At 39.7% G+C, this 25,169-nt stretch overlaps 1 protein-coding gene across 1 annotated transcript in view; it reads right to left on the reverse strand.

Annotated features, from left to right (window-relative positions):
- Nucleotides 1-25,169, reverse strand: part of chuk.S (component of inhibitor of nuclear factor kappa B kinase complex S homeolog) — a 132,475-nt gene that overhangs the window by 99,523 nt on the left and 7,783 nt on the right. Inside the window, 2 exon segments of the mRNA NM_001092658.1 lie at nt 16,905-17,019; nt 23,607-23,701. Of these exon segments, the coding sequence (NP_001086127.1) occupies nt 16,905-17,019; nt 23,607-23,701 (210 nt within the window).

The following is a 25,169-nucleotide window of genomic DNA, read 5'->3' on the forward strand; positions in this document are numbered from 1 at the left end:
AACGAACATACAGCAGAGTGGATTATGAAACACATTCTACATCTGACACAATTCCAGCATACAGTTACTACTGACCTGTCAAATGCATTTAATGCTTCCTATCTCAGCTGGGACAGCCGAATCATTTATAAGGTACAAGGAGGCCAATAAATCATGCAAAGAAGCTATAAGGCAAGCTAAAATTGATATAGAAAAGGATATTGCAGCAAGCAGTAAAAAAAAATCCAAAAGGGAAGGGGTGGGACCCTTACTATCAGAGGGGGGTCAGCTGGTTGATGAAAACAAAATAAAAGCGCAGATTCTGAACTCATATTTTTCATCTGTCTAACACAAACTTCAAAAAAAATTCATGTTTTGATTTGGAATAGAATGTGCAGTGTTTCCAATGTATTTGCATGTATGGAAATAAAAACTATTAAAAGGATTTTGAGCTTTATTCACTTTTTTTAAAACATTGCTATTATGCAACTGTGTGTGTGTGTTATTGCAGAACATGTTTTACAATTTCTAACAAATTTTTAGGCATTGTATGAAAGTTGTGCATTTTTCCTTTACCTAAGGATATTGAATCAAGAAAACACCCTGATTGCCGACACCAATAACTGCATACATGTTAGTGTCTCACAGTGTCTGACCACCAGAGAATCTCGACCACCATACACATAAGTACACTTGCGGCGGCAACTGCATCCACCATCCCTTACAGCTTCCCCCCCCAAGCATGGCTGTCTCAACAAAATAATAAAGTGAAGCAAGTACTGTGCTTGGTGCATTTGTATGCTTTGTCACATCCTCTAGCCATAATTACCAAGACATGCAAGTAAGATCACTGAAGAAAATGGATAATAAATTAACCCCAGAAATGCAGATCATTGCAGAAAATTAATAGATCAATAACATTACTCCCTCTTGCACACAGAATTCCAACTTTCTTCTTTCTCACTGTGACTCCCATTTTATTTGCCCACTCTGCCTCCTGCAGAGTGGAACGCACAGCCATCTTTAACACTCAGCTGGGGTGGGAGAATGCTGTGTGCACTGAACAGGGGCAAGCAAGACTGTGGCCCACTGGGATTTTTTCTGGTATCCCAGTGGGCCAGTCTGACCCTGGTGATGGTACTGTGGGCAGCGCAGGTACCATTAAAGTATCTCAGGTATACTATTGTGTTGTCAAGGAAAAGAAAAAACAGCGGAGCACCGTGGAGTCCAGCAAAAGTATTAAAAAATGAAATTTTATTTAGTATACATATAAAAACAAATTACAGCAGCAATGAACCCTGGCTGCCCGCTTAACGCGTTTCGTGGCGTCCTGCCACTTCATCAGAAGCTATTTTGTTGTAATGTGTAATAAAAATTTCTTTCACAGAATAGCTTGTGGGGTTGATTGTGAGCAGTGTTCAGCAAGACATGTTGCTATGAGATAATTTGGCCTGCAATATTGCAATATTTGGATCATCAGGTGATAAAAGGGTGGGTAATGTCAGAACCAGTCAAGGTTGAAGCCACGACAAAAAGATGGGAGTTAGCCTTTTTGGGGACAGCAGGGTATTGCTAACATTTTATCACTAATTACCCTGAATTGGTTAACCCCCTGAAAGATATAACAAGTAAAAATGCCCTTGCACTGTAACCTAGACAGTTGAATGTGCTCAGTAACCTAACTAGAGGGGAGCGGGCCCTGGCGCAGGATGTGCAGCTGGGCCCCCCTCCCTACGCCTGGAAACACTGAAGAAGTCAGTGGTGCGCGAGCTGCCAGGGGGCCCTGAGGGGGTGCGGGCCCTGGCCCAATCGCACCCCCTGCCCCCCCGGAAGTTACGCCACTGAATGTGCTGCTGCAATGTCTGCATTGAAGTTGCTTTAGTGCTTATACATTTTTTGTCAAAATGCTGAAATACATCAACTTTTCATGAAAATCTCTGCTCCGCTTATGAGATTGTGTTTGATTGGGGTTGCACCTTGGGGAGCTATATTAATTCTATACAAGATATTTTAACAACCAGAACAGATACTCAATGTTGGTTATATTAAAGCTTGGGAGGCAGATATAGGAAAATCTGAACAAAACTGCTCTAAGTTATGTGATAATGTACAAAGAAGTTCTATCATCTTATTAGAGGTGGGTTACAAAGTTCTGTTTCCTTGAACCTGAAGTAAATGACAATTGGTTTAGAGGCTGCCCCTTACTAGGTACAATGTTCCACATATAGTGGCCATGCCTGAAAGCAATTTGATTTTAGATCAGGATTTATAATTACATTTTTTCAATTTTAATTATTAATTTGACCCATGTAGCCCTTTTGGGCACTGTCCCTGAAAGAGAAATGCACTATAATCAGCATGCACAACATTTGCTGCCTTCCTTCCTTAGATAAGGGCCATAACTGATGCCTGATTTTTCACAGAATGAATTACCTAAATAATTGAATGCTATTATTTTGAACAAGCTTCAATCAAGCTTCAATCAATTATTTAGTTACACGGAATCAGCAGCATGCATTTAATAATGGTATTCTATTATTATTATTTGCCATGTATAAATATAATTTCTACCAAAAACATTGATCAGGCTAGTGATGTCTGACTGTATTATTCTAAACACAACTGTGTTCTATGACTTAATTAAAGATAAAATTATTCTCCTATACAAAATCTGTTTTAACTAATCAACTGTTATATATGTGTACTATATTCATACAGGTATGGGACCTGTTTTCCAGAATGCTCGGGACCGGGAGTTTTCCGGATAACAGATCTTTCCATATTTGGATCTTTATAAAGGTCTGGGATCCGTTATCCGGAAACCAGTGATCCAGAAAGCTCAGAATTATGGGATTACTGTCTCCCATAGACTCCATTTTATCCAAATAATCCAAAAGGATTCCCTTTTTCTAAGTAATAATGAAACAGTAGTTTGTACTTGATCCAAACTAAGCTGTAATTAATCCTTATTGGAAGCAAACTCAGCCTAATGGGTTTATTTAATGTCTAAATTCTTTTAAAGTAGATTTAAGGTATGAAGAGCCAAATTACGGAAAGATCCATTATCCAAAATACCCCAGGTCCCGAGCATTCTGGATAACAGGTCCCATACCCGTAGCTTAAGTATACTAGAAAATCATGTAAACATTAAGGGGCAGATTTATCTAAATGTGAGTTTAGATTTATATAATAATAAATAAAACTCACCCACATTCTATTTATTCCTATGGGATTTTTAAAAGGATATTTATCAATGGGTGAAAATTGGAACAAACCATTTAATACATATGCTTCCATAAATCCCATAAATCCCATACGGATGAATAAAACGTGGGTGAGTTTCTATTTATTAAAATCGAAACTCACATTTTAATAAATCTGCCCCTAAATAAACCCAATAGACTGCTTCCAATAAGGATTAATTACATCTTAGATACAATAAAGTACAAGGTACTGTTTTATTAATATATAGAAAAAGTAAATTAAAAAAAAAGTCTACGGGAGACAGCCTTTCCGTAATTTGGAGCTTTCTGGATAACTGGTTTCCGGATAACTGAATCCCTACCTGTACTGTCTTTTGTATACGTATCACTAGAATAAACACATGAAAAATAAAGTAAATTAAAAAAAATGAGGTTGCCTTAGTGACTGCCTCTGTTCTGGCTGCACCTAACTTCATCTGGAGATTCATCGTCCACATTGACGCCTCCACGTATGGGATTGGTGCTGGTTTGTCCCAAGTTGATGAGAAAAGATGTTAATGTCCCAATTCTAGTAATACAACTAATGATGCATGGTTCACACATGAAGAAATTCAAAAGAGACTTGAACATGTTAAGATTAACAAAGGTCCAGGGCCAGATGGTATTCATCCCAGGGTAATTAGCGAGCTTAGCTCTGTGATTGCCAAACCTCTTTACTTAATTTTTCAGGATTCATTGAGATCTGGCATAGTGCCGAGAGACTGGCGAATTGCTAATGTGGTGCCTCTATTCAAAAAAGGATCCCGTTCTCAGCCTCAAAACTATAGGCCAGTTAGTCTGACGTCAGTGGTAGGAAAGCTTTTCGAAGGGTTAATAAAGGATAAGATACTGGACTTCATAGCAAATCATAATATTATGAGTTTGTGCCAGCATGGTTTTATGCGTAATAGATCCTGCCAGACTAACTTAATTTCTTTTTACGAGAATGTAAGTAGAGACCTCGATTCTGGGATGGCAGTGGATGTGATTTACTTAGACTTTGCTAAAGCATTTGATACAGTGCCACACAAAAGGTTACTGGTTAAATTAAGGAATGTTGGCCTGGAACATAGTATTTGTACCTGGAGAGAGAACTGGCTAAAAGATAGACTACAAAGAGTGGTGGTAAATGGAACATTTTCTAATTGGACCAGTGTTGTTAGTGGAGTAGCGCAGGGCTCTGTACTAGGTCCCTTGCTTTTCAACTTGTTTATTAATGACCTGGAGGTGGGCATTGAAAGTACTGTTTCTATTTTTGCAGATGATACTAAATTGTGCAGAACTATAGGTTCCATGCAGGATGCTGCCACTTTGCAGAGTGATCTGTCTAAACTGGAAAACTGGGCAGCAAACTGGAAAATGAGGTTCAATGTTGATAAATGCAAGGTTATGCACTTTGGCAAAAATAATATAAATGCAAGTTATACACTAAATGGCAATGTGTTGGGAGTTTCCTTATATGAAAAGGATCTAGGGGTCTTTGTAGATAACATGTTGTCTAATTCTGGGCAGTGTCATTCTGTGACTACTAAAGCAAATAAAGTTCTGTCTTGCATAAAAAAGGGCATTAACTCAAGGGATGAAAACATAATTATGCCTCTTTATAGGTCCCTGGTAAGGCCTCATCTGGAGTATGCAGTTCAGTTTTGGACTCCAGTCCTTAAGAGGGATATAAATGAGCTGGAGAGAGTGCAGAGACGTGCAACTAAATTGGTTAGAGGGACGGAAGACTTAAATTATGAGGGTAGACTGTCAAGGTTGGGGTTGTTTTCTCTGGAAAAAAGGCGCTTGCGAGGGGACATGATTACACTTTACAAGTACATTAGAGGACATTATAGACAAATGGCAAGGGACCTTTTTACCCATAAAGTGGATCACCGTACCAGAGGCCACCCCTTTAGACTAGAAGAAAAGAACTTTCATTTGAAGCAACGTAGGCGGTTCTTCATAGTCAGGACAGTGAGGTTGTGGAATGCACTGCCGGGTGATGTTGTGATGGCTGATTCAGTTAATGCCTTTAAAGGGGAAGGAAACCTCGTCGGCGCTAACCCCCCTCCCCCCCTCCCGTGTGTTGCCCCCCTCCCTCCTCCCCCTGGCCTACCCCTCCCGCGGGGCAAATGCCCCTAACTTGTTACTTACCCTTCTGCGCAGGTCCAGTCCAGGGAGTTCACAGCCGACATCTTCTTCCACGCGATCTTCTTCCTCCTTTGACCGGCGTTTTAGCGCATGCGCAGTAGGAGCATTTCGCTGGTACGGATCTTCTGCGCATGCGCCAAAAGTCACGCGCATGCGCAGTAGATCGTACCGGCGAAATGATCCTACTGCGCATGCGCCGGTCAAAGGAGGAAGAAGATCGCGTGGAAGAAGATGTCGGCTGTGAACTCCCTGGACTGGACCTGCGTAGAAGGGTAAGTAACAAGTTAGGGGCATTTGCCCAGCGGGCGGGGTAGGCCAGGGGGAGGAGGGGCAATACACGGGAGGGGGGGTGGGGGGTTAGCGCCGAGGAGGTTTCCTTCCCCTTTAAGAATGGCTTGGATGATTTTTTGGACAGACATAATATCAAAGCTATTGTGATACTAAACTCTATAGTTAGTATAGGTATGGGTATATAGAATTTTAATTAAAAGTAGGGAGGGTGTGTGTATGGATGCTGGGTTTTCATTTGGAGGGGTTGAACTTGATGGACTTTGTCTTTTTTCAACCCAATTTAACTATGTAACTATGTAAGCAAGAAGCTGCTTCCTCAGGTTCCCCAAGTTGATTATGCTACACTGAAGAAGAGTGCCTGGCCACTGTGTGGGCCTCTCTGATTTCAAAGTGGTTAATGATTATAACCCTTTGAGCTGGTTGCAACATGTTTCTGGGGACAACAGGAAATTGCAGAGGTGAAGACTAGCCTTGCGATAAGTTTACTGTACAGCATCACAAGAAGAAACACTATGGTCTATGCTGATGGACTCTCAAGATGGAATGTGTCCCCATATTCCTCCCCCCACTTCTGGGGGTGCCTGAATGGCCAGCAAATGTGAAAAAGGTCCTGATAGTTATGGAAGCTGATGGCTCAGATGGGTGGGCCTGTGAGGTCCCTTGACCAGGAAGCAGTTTGCAGAGAGGTCAAGAGAAATTAGGTATGCCTTCTGGAAAGGAGATGCTGGAGAGACTTTCTGCAGTGAGGTCTGGTGGCTGAGATAAGCGTTGTGGATTCTGGATTGCAATTTTCCAGTTCTGTGCCCCTTTTCATAGTACTGAGTAAAACAACATGTTACAGAAAGCAATGCAGCTGGGATACTCAGTGGGAGTTACTATCTGGCTAGACTACCTAAAAGCTGCTACTAGAAATGTATCTTGAGACAATGTAAAACAATTCCTGGAAAGTTACTTGTTATAGCCTGTAGCCCCAAACAGAACTGAAGATTCACTAACCGGTATTGCAATGCAAGACTGCTGCCTGAAGCAGGGTGCTGCCTAATGTACTAGGCCACAAATTACCTCTAGGGCAGAGACACACGTGGAGATTCAGGGAGATTTAGACACCCGGCGACTAATCTCCCCGAACTGACTTCCCGCCGGTTTCGTGAGGAAACTTTGGACCACTACGGAAAACGAAGCGCTCCGAGTGCCATCCCGCCAGCATTTAGATTCTAGCCGGCGGGGAGGCAATTCGTGGCGATTAGTCACCCGAAGAAGAAACGGTTTGTCGCTGGGCGACTAATCTCCCCCAGTGGCTTTGTGTGCCCCCGCCCTTAAACTTACACTGCTATTGAGCAGTTATAAGTTTCTGTTGCATAAAAATTTGCCTGTATTTGCATAGAAATTATAGGTATTTTTTTCTTTGCAATCATGTTTTGATCACCACTACTTAATAAACAGGCTCCAAAAACCGCAGAATCTGTGCTGCAAGGTTTATTGACACATGTTTCTTGCTGAATGGCTCTTTTTCAAGTGTTAACTGGTGCACATGTTACACAGAACTTAAATCCATATAACTTCACCCACCCCTGACCTTGTGGGATAGTATATGTGGGTCAGACCATCCAAAAAGTTGACGAAGGAATAAAAGAAAATAAGGGTGATATTCGTAATTTTCAGCAAGACAGCATCTGACACCCCAGTTTCTCATCACTTTGAGTTAAATAAACACTATGTGTCCCAGTTAAAATGGTTAGTGTTAGAGGTAGTTGAGACACCACAGAGAGGGGTGATATCAGGAAATTACTACTTCAAAAAGAACCACTGTGGATTAGGATTATTTTATAAGGTTCTATGTTGTAACATATTGGTTTTATTTATTGACTAACTCTAATGTATGTCTTTTTCAGGGAGAAAGTGAAGCTGCTGCCCTATAGTTTGAATTAGAATAGAAATACAATTCTCTACAGTTTCTGAATTCCTGAATTGTAAGAAATAGAGGGCAGTGTCGCTACATAGGCAGGTATGATTTTCACTTTTATGCTATATGACAATGTAGAATACATGTTTGGTTGTTTTATTTAAAAACAGTCAACTTTGCAGCCAATTGGTTTCTTTTGTCAGCATTCAGCAATACAAGGGGACAAGTGTAATTATGGACTTGTAAGGACTTTAACAACATTTTTTGCACTACTCATTGTACAGTAAAGTGAGGTCAGGCAAGAAAACCCCATTGCAGTGACCCCTATTTTCTAATTAGTGGCAACCTATCTTGTCAGGAGTGGGTGGAGTTATATGGATTTAAGTTCTGTGTAACATGTGCACCAGTTAACACTTGAAAAAGAGCCATTCAGCTCGAAACATGTGTGAATAAACCTTGCAGCACAGATTCTGCATTCTGTTTTTGGAGTCTGTTATTTCCACAACCCCTTCTACATAAGATTAAAAAGCCCTGGTGATGAGGCAAAATATACAACCCCATTTCCAAAAAAGTTGAATCACTGTGTAATATGTTAGTAAAAAGATAATGGAATGATTTGGCCTTCACTTAAATCAGTTTCCATAGATTATATGTACTCTAGATTATAAAATGCCCCAAATTCTTAGTTTTACATTGAAGAGTGTTATTCTTAAATTATGTCAATTATAATGAAATTGAATTATTTATTAATTATTCTTAAATTGTATATTTGCCCATGCAGTGTTTCAGAAAGAAACTTTTTGCTGCCAAGAAATTCAAAAGAAGCACACATTTTTCAGAAAAACAATACCATTTCTCAGTTCCAGAATTTGATATGTTGTTTTTGTACCACTCACAACTAACTATACTGTTTAACCCTTTAAGTGCCACAGAACGTAGAATCTACGTTCTGTGGATCAAAGGACCAAAGTGCCACAGATCGTAGATTCTACGTTCTGCAGCACTTCCGGGTTTGCGAGCGGAGGAGCGGCTGTTAGAGCCGCTCGCTCCGCTCCTTCACGATCCCCTGCCCCTAGGCAACGAGCAGAGCAGGGGATCGAGTGGCCCCTGGGGCGCGATCGCCCAGGGGCCCAAAAACAGCAGCAGGCACGTGTTACTTACGTGTCCTGCTGCTGCAGCCTACACCGCGCCGGAGATCTCCGCCCCCACAGCACAGGGACACAGATGACGTCGCAGATCTCTTCCAGAGGCTCTTCCTGATCGTGTGCAACAGTCTCCAGCGACTTTTTCAGGTTAGTGCAACAATTGCACACACAAACACACCAACACACACTTATTACAGTAATACACACTTAGATTCACACTTACACATACATTTTTGGGGATTGGGGGGGTCACTTACACTCACTGCACTTACACACACGTGCACACGCGCACATAATATGTAATTTACCATTTGTACACACGCACATACATGGCATTGTGGCTTTTTTTTTTTTTTCTTATCGCATCGTTTCTTTTTTTGGCTGAAAAAAATGTTTTATTGCCATTACGAATAGCGTATTCGCTAACCGTACTGTGCAATACCTTTTGTATGTTATTTCGGTGATTATATTGCAATTTTGGGTATTTTGGTGCATTTTTAGCCATTTTATTGAATTTTTAGCTCTGCGTATGTTGTGTTCACTTGTTTCTAGCCGTATAACCTGTTTGGCCCAGCTAAAATATTCAAACTGTGATTCTGACGGCCGATAACACTAGTCTGGAAAAAAAAACATTGATTTTTGTGGTTTTATTGGATTTTTTTTGCATTTCACTCTTTACTGCCTTATTTTGTTTTGCCTTGTAAATTTTTTCTACTATATATCCATTTGGGGGTCTCTGTGCGCCACATAGTTTGGTATATCTATGCATACTGGGCATCAAAGTGTTCAGTAGACCCCTGGCGTTCATATTTAGGATGTTTTATGCTGATAAGTTACGAAATGTGTGGCATATAATGGGGTAGAATTCAAGCTTTGTGACGATTTTCCGAAATTTGATAAAAACCGTTATGTTCAGCATTGCTTTGCAGTTTGGCAGTTTGCAGTAGAAACACTTATTTACCCATATTGGATTCGTCAGAAAGTGTACTTTCTGAAAATATATGGTTTTCTGGGGTCTGTGTACTGTTAGGGGGGTCTAATGTCGCATAATACACACACCAGGTGCTCATATTGCAGCAGCCAGCGCGTCAGCCGTGAAAATGTATATACACTATTGTTATTTGGGGGTCTCTGTGCGCCACATAGTTTGGTATATCTATGCATATTGGGCATCAAAGTGTTCAGTAGACCCCTGGCGTTCATATTTAGGATGTTTTATGCTGATACGTTACGAAATGTGTGGCATATAATGGGGTAAAATTCAAGCTTTGTGACGATTTTCAGAAATTTGATAAAAACCGTTATGTTCAGCATTGCTTTGCAGTTTGGCAGTTTGCAGTAGAAACACTTATTTACCCATATTGGATTCGTCAGAATGTGTACTTTCTGAAAATATATGGTTTTCTGGAGTCTCTGTGCTGTTAGGGGGGTCTAATGTTGCATAATACACACACCAGGTGCTTATATTGCAGCAGCCAGCGCATCAGCCGTGAAAATGTATATACACTATTGTCATTTGGGGGTCTCTGTGCGCCACATAGTTTGGTATATCTATGCATACTGGGCATCAAAGTGTTCAGTAGACCCCTGGCGTTCATATTTAGGATGTTTTATGCTGATAAGTTATGAAATGTGTGGCATATAATGGGGTAGAATTCAAGCTTTGTGACGATTTTCCGAAATTTGATAAAAACAGTTATGTTCAGCATTGCTTTGCAGTTTGGCAGTTTGCAGTAGAAACACTTATTTACCCATATTGGATTCGTCAGAATGTGTACTTTCTGAAAATATATGGTTTTCTGGGGTCTCTGTACTGTTAGGGGGTCTAATGTCGCATAATACACACACCAGGTGCTCATATTGAAGCAGCCAGCGCGTCAGCCGTGAAAATGTATATACACTATTGTTATTTGGGGGTCTCTGTGCGCCACATAGTTTGGTATATCTATGCATATTGGGCATCAAAGTGTTCAGTAGACCCCTGGCGTTCATATTTAGGATGTTTTATGCTGATACGTTACGAAATGTGTGGCATATAATGGGGTAAAATTCAAGCTTTGTGACGATTTTCAGAAATTTGATAAAAACCGTTATGTTCAGCATTGCTTTGCAGTTTGGCAGTTTGCAGTAGAAACACTTATTTACCCATATTGGATTCGTCAGAATGTGTACTTTCTGAAAATATATGGTTTTCTGGGGTCTCTGTACTGTTAGGGGGGTCTAATGTTGCATAATACACACACCAGGTGCTTATATTGCAGCAGCCAGCGCGTCAGCCGTGAAAATGTATATACACTATTGTCATTTGGGGGTCTCTGTGCGCCACATAGTTTGGTATATCTATGCATATTGGGCATCAAAGTGTTCAGTAGACCCCTGGCGTTCATATTTAGGATGTTTTATGCCGATAAGTTACGAAATGTGTGGCATATAATGGGGTAGAATTCAAGCTTTGTGACGATTTTCTGAAATTTGATAAAAACTGTTATTTTCAGCATTGCTTTGCAGTTTGGCAGTTTGCAGTAGAAACACTTATTTACCCATATTGGATTCGTCAGAATGTGTACTTTCTGAAAATATATGGTTTTCTGGGGTCTCTGTACTGTTAGGTGGTCTAATGTCGCATAATACACACACCAGGTGGTTATATTGAAGCAGCAAGCGCGTCAGCCGTGAAAATGTCTATACATATTGTCATTTGGGGGTCTCTGTGCGCCACAAAGTTTGGTATATCTATGCACATTGGGCATCAAACTGTTTAGTAGACCCCTATGTTTATATTTAGGATGCTTTATGCTGGTAATGATACATGGACAATACGATGCTGGAAAGTTGAAGCTTTGAGGCAATTTCCAGATATTTCACCAAAACCGCAAAATTTGGCAAAGCCTTGCGACTCAGTAGTTTGGAGCAGAAAGGCATGGGTACCCATTTTAGATTCGGTAGAATGTGTACTTTCCAAAACTATATGGGTTTTGGGGGGCAAACATATATTTCTGTGTTTTTACCCCACAAAAATGCAGTCAATGTGTTGATTTTTCATTAGCTGAAGTTACCCACGGAACTGTTTGTATGTGCTAACTTCATTTTGGGGCCTCTAAATGCCAGATACTTTGGTAAACTTATGAACAATGGCCACCAAAATGTTCAGAGGAACCCTGGCAATCATATTTAGGGTGCTTTTTCTTAGTACGTAATGATACATGGGTGATATAGTGCTGGGAAGTTGAAGCTTTGAGGCAATTTTCAGATATTTCACCAAAACTGACAACTTTGGGAAAGCCTTGCGACTCAGTAGTTTGGAGCAGAAAGGCATGGGTACCCATTTTAGATTCAGTAGAATGTGTACTTTCCAAAAATATATGGGTTTGGGGGGTAAACATATATTTCTGTGTTTTTACCCCACAAAAATGCAGTCAATGTGTTGATTTCTCATTAGATGAAGTTACCTACAGGACTATTTGTCTGCGCTAACTTCATTTTGAGGCCTCTAAATGCCAGATACTTTGGTAAACCTATGAACAATGGCCACCAAACTGTTTGGAGGAACCCTGGCAATCATATTTAGGGTGCTTTTTCTTGGTGCGTAACGATACATGGGTGATATGGTGCTGAGAAGTTGAAGCTTTGAGGCAATTTTCAGATATTTCACCAAAACCGACAATTGTGGGAAAGCCTTGCAACTCAGTAGTTTGGAGCAGAACGGCATGGGTACCCATTTTAGATTCGGTAGAATGTGTACTTTCCAAAAATATATTGGTTTGGGGGGTAAACATATATTTCTGTGTTTTTACCCCACAAAAATGCAGTCAATGTGTTGATTTTTCATTAGCTGAAGTTACCCACGGGACTGTTTGTATGCGCTAACTTCATTTTGGGGCCTCTAAATGCCAGATACTTTGGTAAACCTATGAACAATGGCCACCAAACTGTTTGGAGGAACCCTGGCAATCATATTTAGGGTGCTTTATCTTGGTGCGTAACGATACATGGGCGATATGGTGCTGAGAAGTTGAAGCTTTGAGGCAATTTTCAGATATTTCACCAAAACCGACAATTGTGGGAAAGCCTTGCGACTCAGTAGTTTGGAGCAAAAAGGCATGGGTACCCATTTTAGATTCGGTAGAATGTGTACTTTCCAAAAATATATGGGTTTTGGGGGTAAACATATATTTCTGTGTTTTTACCCCACAAAAATGCAGTCAATGTGTTGATTTTTCATTAGCTGAAGTTACCCACGGGACTGTTTGTATGCGCTAACTTCATTTTGGGGCCTCTAAATGCCAGATACTTTGGTAAACCTAGGAACAATGGCCACCAAACTGTTTGGAGGAACCCTGGCAATCATATTTAGGGTGCTTTATCTTGGTGCGTAACGATACATGGGTGATATGGTGCTGAGAAGTTGAAGCTTTGAGGCAATTTTCAGATATTTCACCAAAACCGACAATTGTTGGAAAGCCTTGCGACTCAGTAGTTTGGAGCAGAAAGGCATGGGTACCCATTTTAGATTCGGTAGAATGTGTACTTTCCAAAAATATATGGGTTTTGGGGGTAAACATATATTTCTGTGTTTTTACCCCACAAAAATGCAGTCAATGTGTTGATTTTTCATTAGCTGAAGTTACCCACGGGACTGTTTGTATGCGCTAACTTCATTTTGGGGCCTCTAAATGCCAGATACTTTGGTAAACCTATGAACAATGGCCACCAAACTGTTTGGAGGAACCCTGGCAATCATATTTAGGGTGCTTTTTCTTGGTGCATAACGATACATGGGTGATATGGTGCTGAGAAGTTGAAGGTTTGAGGCAATTTTCACATATTTCACCAAAACCGACAATTGTGGGAAAGCCTTGCGACTCAGTAGTTTGGAGCAGAAAGGCATGGGTACCCATTTTAGATTCGGTAGAATGTGTACTTTCCAAAAATATATGGGTTTTGGGGGTAAACATATATTTCTGTGTTTTTACCCCACAAAAATGCAGTCAATGTGTTGATTTTTCATTAGCTGAAGTTACCCACGGGACTGTTTGTATGCGCTAACTTCATTTTGGGGCCTCTAAATGCCAGATACTTTGGTAAACCTATGAACAATGGCCACCAAAATGTTCAGAGGAACCATGGCAATCATATTTAGGGTGCTTTTTCTTAGTGCATAATGATACATGGGTGATATGGTGCTGGGAAGTTGAAGCTTTGATGCAATTTTCACATATTTCACCAAAACCGACAATTGTGGGAAAGCCTTGCGACTCAGTAGTTTGGAGCAGAAAGGCATGGGTACCCATTTTAGATTCGGTAGAATGTGTACTTTCCAAAAATATATGGGTTTTGGGGGTAAACATATATTTCTGTGTTTTTACCCCACAAAAATGCAGTCAATGTGTTGATTTTTCATTAGCTGAAGTTACCCACGGGACTGTTTGTATGCGCTAACTTCATTTTGGGGCCTCTAAATGCCAGATACTTTGGTAAACCTATGAACAATGGCCACCAAAATGTTCAGAGGAACCATGGCAATCATATTTAGGGTGCTTTTTCTTAGTGCATAATGATACATGGGTGATATGGTGCTGGGAAGTTGAAGGTTTGAGGCAATTTTCACATATTTCACCAAAACCGACAATTTTGGGAAAGCCTTGCGACTCGGTAGTTTGGAGCAGAAAGGCATGGGTACCCATTTTAGATTCGGTAGAATGTGTACTTTCCAAAAATATATGGGTTTGGGGGGTAAACATATATTTGTGTTTTTACCCCAAAAAAAATGCAGTCAATGTGTTGATTTCTCAGTAGCTGAAGTAAAGTCCTGATCAATTTGGATGTGCTAACTTCATATTGGTGTCTCTAAATGCCAGATACTTTGGTAAACCTATGCATAATGGGTATCAAACTGTTCAGTGGACCCCTGGCAATCATATTTCAGGTGCTTTTTCTTGGTACCTAATATAGTTTGGGATATGCGGAGCAGCAAAATAAAACCTTTGAAATGATTTTTCAGAATTTTGAATTTTTTTTTGAAGAACCGCTATGTTCAGACAAGCTTTTATGTTTGGTAGTTGGGAGAAGAGAGACATAGTTACCCATTTTGTAATCGGCAGAATGTGTACTTTTCAAAAATGTATGGTTTTCTGGGGTAAACCTACGGTTTCAGGAGTTTTTGCCTTGGAATCTAAAGCATGCCGTTTTCTGCCTTAGTGCTTTCAAAATTCGGCAATATACTGCCGGGAGTTTTTGAGGTACAGAAGTCCTAAATCTCCCTAAAACTATACATATCTGGTATTGGCACGTTCGAGAGACATAAGGCTTTCCAAATCAGTTGGATTTTCATCCGTAAAATGAAATATTTTTCTGGTATAAATTGATATACGAAGAAAAATGGTAATTTTTCTTTTTTTTTTTGGTATTTAGCACTACAAATTTTTTTGCACAGGTGGAAATACATGAAAACTCAGGCAGATTTAGAAAGCTCAGTTTCTACCGAAAAAAACAATGTATAGTTTTCCTAGGTAAACTATAGGTTTCCCCTCAGAAAATGCCCCTAAAGTGAGAGAGCACAAAATGTTTCAAAAACGGCTGGCATTTCGCGTAACCAAAATGTGAAATTCTGCTGGCACTTAAAGGGTTAAATGATTTGCAAATCATTGCAGTCTGTTTTTATTTATAATGAAAGGACCAGTATCACCCTTTTTTAGACTCCTAACCTATTTAATCTGCGTACACTAGTAACTTAAAAAATGGTACTGTATCGTAACATTTTTGTACTGAAGATCAAGAATAGTCACTTTGCCTCTTTATCATGGTGCCCGAGGTCCCGCCATTTCATTATAGCAGCTTTTCTCCTCTTTCCCAGCATGCACACAGTCTGCCCTCACTTCGTTACATCACTTCCTGTGACATCACAGACCACTACAAATTACTCACAAGTGGTATTCTAGTTTTCCTGTACCTTTCACATGGCAGTGGGCAAAGGAGAGGAAGGTCAAGAGGAAGGCACAATAAACATTCACTATAAAAGAACTCTAGTAGCATCCAATAAATATTCTACTTCTGCTAAATACCACAATATATGAGATAAATTCTCCAAATGGGGCTCAAACAAGTACGGAATCTCCTTTAACATATCTGAAGTGGTCATAGTTGAATTCCTCCAATAAGGATTGGAGGCTAATCTAAACACCTCTACTCTCAAAGGTCAGACATCGGAAATATCAACCTACGCAGAATAACAATGGGTCTCTTATCCCCTGATCAAAATGTTTTGCAGGCCTTTGTCAGGATTCTTCCTCAGGATAACAGGAAATAGTCCCTCCTTGGGACCTGTCCTTAAACGTAAATACCTTAATGGAAACACCTTTTGAACCCTTGGACAAAAATTCTCATGCTGAAAACAGTTTTTCTCTTAGCCATCTCAGTTGGATAACTTTATGCCCTGTCTTCCAACAAATCAAAAATTAAATTCCTCCATGACAAAGTGATCCTCAGAACACGTGACAACATAATTCCGAAGTTTCACCTGTCACAATACATTATCCTGCCCAGCTTCTTCAACCATCCTAAAGATTAGGTGGGAAAGAGACTTCATCTTCTGGATGTGGACAGGTGTCTTAAAACCTAGAGAAAGTGGAAAGCTTCAGGAAGTCAGACAGCCTCTTTAAAATTTACGGTGGCATTAAACGAAGAATCTTATCTGCCACTATAATAAATTAATACTTGCATTATAATCCCTCCCTAAGTGAATTATTTGCTTGTTAAATACCTTTAGTGCCCACTGCGATGTGGTAGGCAACAGAAAGTGGGGATTTTGAACTACTCAATGACTTTAAAGTGGAGCGATTTAGGAACAATATTAAACAGCATTCAGTATGTCTTTCCATGCACCCAGATTTAGGTTTACGCTTTCCTTCTCCTTTAACATGCTCTGGGACAGGGCTATAATTGGAAGGGGATAGTGTGTATTTACTGGTTAAAAAATGTTACACTACACCAATCTGTGCAGAATCATATACCAAGGAACTATGGTAGGTTATCTAACCTACCAGAGTGTTGTACTGTACAATTGCAACAGACCCAACCATATGCTGTTAACATGATGAACGAGGTGTCTTAAAAGCTGAACCAACAATAAAAAAAAAATGTAACAATTAGACTTTACATGGGTTTCAGTATTATCAGTGCTAGAGATAAAATGCTATAATTTCCGCTCACCTTTCGCAAATCTCCGCCAGCGCAGTATTCCATGGCTAGGTGAGGGACATCATTAACAAGGAAGTCCATCTCCGGTGGAACGTCACAAGCTTTCACAACATTTGGATGATTTAACCTAATTTGAAAATAAAGGGGTTAAAATATACAGGTATTTTTGTAGTTTAAACCTAAGGTCCTGATATACAGTTCATGGCAGTGTTTTCTAAGAACTATTTTGAACTAATGCAGCCTAAACTTATAATTACATGTTACTACTGAACAATGGCATTTTTTTTTCAGTGGAAGCACAAAACATGACTATGGCACTCATTAAAGGAGAACAAAACCCTAAAAATAAATATCGCTGGAAATGCCATACAGTTGTGGTTGAAAGTTTGTGAACCCGATTTTCAAATACTAAGTCCTAAAAGTAGATGAAGAAAGCCTAGGTAAACAAATGAAACACACAATTATATTTGATCATGTATTTATTAAAAAAAATATTCAACAAGATTTATGCGCGTGGCAAAAGTAAGTGAATCAGTATTCACTTACTTTCGCTCAGTATTTTGTGTAACCTCTCAAACTATTAGATGCCTTGCAGATGGAATTATTTTTGATGGTCGACCATTTCTGGGTAGGGTAATAATGGGTTATACAACAAATTATACTGAGACAGCTAATACTACAGGAGTCCCATCTACGTCCATTTCTTTATTATTAAAATAGACGTAAAACTTTGTTAAATAAAATATTAGACAATAACTCAGTATTTCTAGTTACAAATCTTTATCCAGACTCTTTATCCAGACCTGTTCTGACCTGTAAATAGCAAGGTTTTTCACAATATTTCTTATAATCATATTGTACACTGCAGGTAAATATGCAAGAAAGGAGACTAGGCTAGGACCACACTGGGCTGAAACCTCCACCACTACTGAGGGGAGTATCCTCCTTCTTTGTATGCATCCAGAACTTGTGTGTCAGATTTAGTGCGAACACAAATCAGTTTTCAGAGTATACTCATAAATGTCTAAGTAAATGTCTATTTCTAAGTTGACACTGTTTATCAACAAAACTCTCAAGACAGTCAAAAGTTTGAAAGATTATGAGAACAAAAGAGTGTATAACTGGCCAAACAGATTTGAGGGTGTATAAGGAATTTTAAGATAAAAGGACACAGATACTATATTTAAAATAAGTCTACAAAATCCAAGGTGAAGCATATCTGAAGGGAACAGTGATGATCCAAGACTTTTGGTGTATATCCAAAGTAGGGATGCACCAATGCACCCAGGAATCGGTTCGGGATTCGGCCGAGATTTCGGCCATCTGCAGCATGGGACATGGTCCTTCCACACCAGAGCTCGACCCTTCTGATTGTCTCCTTTTCCAGCGATTCCTCCTTCTGGCTCCAGGTCCTTACACAGCAGACAGTCACTTTTGACTGCACAGGACCCCTACAGACACAATCAAAGGACAGAGAGGCTTCTGATGAGCTTCTCAAGTTTCAGGAGCCTTAAATCTCAAAGTAAGGGGTTTAAAAATATAGTGCTTGGCAAGGTGCAAGCAACGCAATACCCAGGAAAACAAAACAGGAAAAGAAAAAAAAAACACACAGGCAAGAAAACAAAATGTGGGAAATCGTTAAATACGGGGACATAAATTCGGGGTTCTACTGTATTTTTAAGCAACCAAGTACTTTATTCTGTTTAATGTTACTGATGTTAATCAATTAGTATTTCAGAGGCAACAACGATAATGATCCAAGACTATGGGGCAGATCAAAATGTGAAATTAGAGTTTGCCACAGATAAAGCTCCCTCTCACATTTTGATAAATCTGCCCTTACTGTGTATATTACATCAATACTTAGTTGAGCCTCCTTTTGCAAATGTTACAGCCAGGGCCGCCATTAGAAATCACAGGTCAAGTACAACAAAATTTTCATGGCCCCCTGGGCCCCGCCCACCCCTGATCTCGCCCACTCCACACCACAGCACTAAAAAAGGTAACCCCCCCCCACACACAAGTTATAAGGGGGCCCTGACCATCAATAACTTTTTAGAAGTTTAAAAAAAAAAACTGTGGCACCAGGGCCCCAATAAAAGGTTTTTTTAAAAAGTTGGTGTCCAGGGCCCCCCTATAAGTTAAATATTTAGAGTATAGAGCATTAAAATAATACATTGGTGGCCAAGGTATTACAAAAAAAATAAAATAAAAACACACATCGGTGTTCAGTAGAATTGAACTTGTACTTCAACTTCGCCTCCATTCGGGACTTCGGGTGTTTTTGCCGCTTCAGGACTTAAATTGGGCTGCTTTTGTGACTTCGGGTCTTTTCACCGCTTCGGCTGTTCAGCTTTTCTACGGTCGGGACTTCGGAAGGGCGAAGCAGCTTCAGCACTGTCAGGGTGGCCCGGCTCTTTCGAAAAGTGTAGCACAGCCAGGCCCCCCTTCAGGCCCGGGCCAGTTGTACCCCCCTGATGGTGGCCCTGGTTAAAGCCTCTAGACACCTCCTATAGCCTTTGATAAGTGTCTGGATTCTGGATGGTGGAATTTTTTACCATTCGTCCATACATAATCTCTCCAGTTCAGTTAAATTTGATGGCTGCCGAGCATGGACAACCTGCATCAAATCATCCCATAGATTTGTGATGATATGCAAGTCAGGGAACTGTGACGGCCATTCCAGAATACTGTACTTCTCCCTCTGTATAAAGGCCTTTGTATATTTCGAAGTGTGTTTAGGGTCATTGTCTTGTTGAAATATCCAACCCCTGCATAACTTCAATTTTGTTACTGATGCTTGAACATTATCCTGAAGAATTTGTTGATATTGAGTTGAATTCATCCAACCCTCGACTTTAACAAGGGCCCCAGTGCCTGAACTAGCCACAAAGCACTAGGTAGCAGGTGTTTTCTTGGAATGCAGTGCCATGCAAAGCGCTTTTTGTTATGACCAAATAACTACATTTTTGTCTTATCAGTCCAAAGCAATTTGTTTCAAAATGACTGTGGCTTGTCTAAATGAGCTTTTACATACAACAAGCAACAGTGTTTGTGGCGAGTGCAGAAAGGGCTTATTTTCTCATACCCCTACAGCAGAGGTAGGGAACCTGTGGCTCTAGAGCCGCATGCGGCTCTTCATCCTGCTTGCTGCGGCTCAGTCTTGCGGCTTTGCCTGTCAGCGGTCACACACTCAAGACAAGAGAGAGACGATCAGCAAGGATCTTCAGAAACAGAAGTCACATTAAACAGATGAGAACACTAGCATTTAATAGGGCTATTCAGTGTTTAATTTATTTCAAAGTAGCCCTGCATGTACACACTGCACTTCTGTTTGTTGTATTCTGTTGTTGTAACAGTTAAAATTAAAAAAAGGTTAAAAAAGTTTATAAGCTGTGTTATGTTTTGCGGCTCCAGACTATTTTTCTTTAGTGGGAGAGGGGCAAAATGGCTCTTTTGATAGTAAATGTTGCTGACCCCTGCCCTACAGATACAGATGTTCTTTGTGCTAATTGTGCTGAATTGTATAACGGTATAGATACACCATCTGCAGCAAGATTGCAAGTCTTTGGAGGTGATCTTTTGGGTTGTCTGTAACCACTCACAATTCTCTGCATATACCACTCCTGTATTTTTCTTGGCCTGCCAGATGTGAGTTTTACAGCAACTGTGCCTGTGGCCTTCCATTTCCTGATTACATTCCTTACAGTTGAAACGGACAGTTTAAACCTCTAAGATAGCTTTTTGTAGCCTTCCCCTAAACCATAATACTCGTGAAACAATCTTTGTTTTCAGATCTTTTGAGAGTTGCTTTGAGGATCCCATGCTGTCACTCTTCAGAGGAGAGTCAAACAGAAGCACAACTTGCCAAGAGAATGAGGTCACGATATTAGCAGTTTTCACTATACTAGCCTTAAAGAGACATCAGAAAATAACCTTTTTATTATCTATCATAACATTGTCTTTGAATGCCATTTATAACTTTGCCATAAAAGTATTTGCCTGATGCTTTTACGTTACCTTTCTTATCCCCATGTTCCTGTATAAGGGGGCTGCCATATTTGTGCAGAAGTCCGTTAGCTTTAGAAACTCTGACAGTTTAAGAAGGGACAGTCAGGTTGGCAAAACAGTCAGGTTTAGGAATTCAAGTGACAATTACTTACAAAAGCAGAACGATCAGCAAAAAATGATCAACATTACCTATAGGTAACTTTTAATGTACATTAATATTTTGAAAAGAAAATGTTTAGTGTCAGTATCACTTTAAAAGCTATACCGAGTCTGGTGGCATAACAGCATATCAGCATGTTTTTTATATATGAACATTCGACCTTTGTGTGCTATGCATTTTAAGTTTAAAGGGGTGGTTCACCTTAATTTTTAGTATGTTGTTATAGAGTGTTACCCATCTTTCTATTAACCTCTCTTATTCATACTCCAGGCTCTTATTCAAATCAATGCATGGTTGCTAGAATAATTTGGGTCATATCAACCAGATTGCTGAAACTGCAAACTAGAGAACTGACTAAAAAGCTAAATAACTCAAAAAACACAAATAATAAGAAATGAAAACCAGTTGTAGATTGTCTCAGTCACTCTATACATCATACTTAAGCTGGCCATAGATGTTGAGATTTTTTAAAAAAACAGATCCTGATCGTGAGACCACGATCTTCTCAGAACAATCGTACGATCCTACGAATTTACCATCAACTAAAAAGACCAATTTGCCAGGAAAACAAAGGGGAGCTGCCTGCTTGGCCCTGCAAACATAGATAGATTGCACCAGCAAAGATTTTTTGACCTGGCCGATCAATTTCCTGACAGATGTCGGCCGAAAAATCGTAAGATGTATGATCGTTCGAATCCCACTAACCGCACTATAATTTCGAAGGATTGGTCGGGCTTCCCTAAAATCGGTCGTTCGGCAAGAAGAATCGTTGCGTCTATGGGGAGCTTAAAATGTTAAATCAACAGTGAACAACTCCTTTAAATGACAAGAAAAGTTAACTTTAGGAGGGACAATATGTTTTGCATTAAACAATTTAAAAATTACATTTTCCATGGCTGATGTTCCGTACCTTTGAGGGAAAAAATGCAGTGGCCAGGGAAAAAGTAATGACACTCTGTGTCATTACTCTGCAGGCTTGCAAATGCATAGTAGAGTAACATTTTGGGATAGTCTGCAAGGCAGTCCATGTTGGATCTTTTACCTAGTATGGCATAAATGCTTTTGGTTGTTTAGATCATTACTTAAAGGGGACCCATCACCTACACATAAAAAGCAGTATAATAAAAGTCATATGAAAATTAAACCTGGAACCCAAATACTTTTTTTCTTAAAAATATCCATACCTATTATAAAGGTGTTTAAATATCTGAGCTGTCAATCACATATTACCTGCCCCGCCTCTATGCCTGAGGCATAGAGGTGGGTCAGTCAATTACTTTCACTTTCCATTCAGCACTTCCGAGATATCACTGCACTCCCAACATTCCCCCTCCCTCCTAACGCTTTATAATTGTGTAGGGCACTGTGTATGGGTACCACCATTGACACAAGATTTTCGGGTTGATACACAACTAGTCTTAATAACAGTGTCTACAAAATGGCTCTTGCCTGCTTGCCGTCATTGCAATTGTTTTATTTTACTTAACTAACATTATAGAAAATAATTTAGAATTATTTCTTAGGGTGACAGGTCCCCTTTAACTACAGTCAGCATGCCTACCCTTTTCTCCTCTCAAAGTCAATGTACAGGTGCAAATTTTGTAACTATTGTACCATGTAGTGTGCAAAGTGCATCTAGAGCATTGCCTGTGTTAGGCCATGCTCGATTCTAAACAGGGAGATGAGGGGGGATGCATGCAGGATTTGCATACACAAGTTAGGGAGCTGATGAGTTGCAGCCCGCATCTGGGCCCTGTACTTATCAGCTGCACACAGGCAGGCAGAAAGGAAAGGGCTGGGCTGCATCTAGACGCCAATCTCTGCACAAATGCCAGATTTGTAATCCAGCACTCCATGCAGCGAGTAATAACCCTGGGTGTTTTCAATAACCCTTTGTGTGTTTTCACTTGCGCACCCCCCAGGGTTGAAAATGACCTCTACTGTCTCATTGCAGGTGACTGCAAGGTCTTATCACCTCCCGCAACATTTGTAGTTAATAATTATATTACAAGAAGCTAGGATAGGGCGGACATTAAGGAAGTATGGTATCATAGAACTGAGGACCTTAAATGACACTCTTCATCCAGGAACAAGAGCCTGCAATTTTTTTTTATCATCTATACAGAACAATTAAAAATATATCATTATGCACGAAAATAGCTCTTATTAGCTCTGCAAAAAAAAAAAAACCACAGCATTTTTATTATCTTCATGAAAAATCTGGAGATGGACCATATACTGTTTATATTATTGTGAATGGTACTGTGGAGAACCTTAATATAACTAATTATATAGTTAACCATAATATAAAATCCAACACAATGCTAAATAATTATTACACAGCATGGAGTGGTACTGCGTACCTTATGAAAACAAATTGTGTCAAGTTCGCTCACTGTACATCTGCACTGATTCTAAGTGGGGTAATTACTGGGGTATTCAGAGGCCTTCAGAATACAATACATTACCACTGTGGGACATAAACATCAGCAAAACCTAAACATAGAAGAAAACAGTTGTTTGGTATGAGCTCAAGAACAAACCTCTTCATTATCTGAATTTCTTGACACCATCTTTCTTTGTTTTTCACACTCAACTCCAGCCTACAAGATTTGATGGCTTTCAGCTCTCCTGTTTCCTACAGAGAGAGGAGAAACAGTAAGTGACAAAATAAACAGAATATTTTTTTTTCCTCTGTGAATATTATCAAATATTTCCCCAAAATATATTTATCAAAACTAAAAATCAATTAGCACACACGACATGTAATGTTAGGGTTACAACACTGACATTAGAGCAGTGGAGCCAGTACACTTGGGCCCTGCAGCAAAACTTGCATCACGGCCAGAAACATCTCCCGAAAACGTGTATATAGCTTGATCATTTAGAACATCATGTGGAAATATCCCCTGTAAGATCTATGGGGCTGCAGGCCAAATTGCAGTCGCACCCCCTGCAAGCATAGTCTTTACCCCAGCTATGTATTATAATTTTCCCACACTGAACAGAGACCAATTCTCTCTGAAAGTGAGCCAACAAGACTAGAAAGAGTAATTTATGAAGTCTTTTAAATAATAAAATGAAAATTAAAGCAATTTAATTATGATTAATGCAGTTGTGCGAACAGTCATAGTATTTAAAGTGGAAGTTAACCTTCACAAACTGCAATCCACAAATAAACGTTTGCTTACTGTTAAATCTTCTACATTGGGTGACACAGGCATAATGAAAATGAAGATCCTGTTGTGTGTTGCTGCATGTTTAATGTATATACCCATTTCTTGTATAATGTCTGAACATGTTGGCATGTTAAATATTACTATGAATATGTTTTACATATATGTTAATAATAATAATAATAATAACAACGCTGGACAAAAAAAATATTTTTCTCACCAAGGGGACATCCAAGAAGAGTTAGAAAGGAAAAGAAGAGTGATACAAGGGCAGAAGTATGGTTTGTCCACACCTAATCCACAACAGATTTGTCATTTTGGGTGAAGACATTCAGGAAGACCGCTGTGAGTTGGCATATATGGAGCAAGAAAACTTTCAGATTATATTGAGGGGCAACTGTTCTAGTACAAATAGGGTCAGGAGCGAGAACAGGTAGGTTGTAGTAATAAGGAATTCAATGATTAGAAATATGTATAATATAATCTATTGCAATGACCTAATGACAAACTGTCTGTTGATAGTCTGGTGCTCAACTTTGGGATGTGGTACTTATCTCATACATATTAACAGTAGCACAAGACGCTTAGAGAAATGAATGCTTAGCCAAGAGTTTTTGCAGGCAGGATGGTTTTGGGTTTGAATAGAACTGGCTGATTTTTGGCTACAGGCTCCTTGCCAAGGACTTGCAGCATCTAAATGGCGATAATAAAGCTGTTTTGCAGTAAAGAAGTACTAGAAGGTTGGAGGAGATTTTAAACTAGGCATTGAGGGTGAGCCAGTGAGAAGTTCTATAGATGGTAGGTTATCTTGCTATAACAGGGGGAGAATTATTGATATTTCTATCATAAATAACAGAGAGAACAGCTGGTTGCAAAAACACAAGTTGCAAGCAGGTCCCGTTATTAAATGTATAAGTTTATGAATGCATA

Source organism: Xenopus laevis, chromosome 7S, assembly GCF_017654675.1.
Source record: "Xenopus laevis strain J_2021 chromosome 7S, Xenopus_laevis_v10.1, whole genome shotgun sequence".
NCBI lineage: Eukaryota > Metazoa > Chordata > Amphibia > Anura > Pipidae > Xenopus > Xenopus laevis.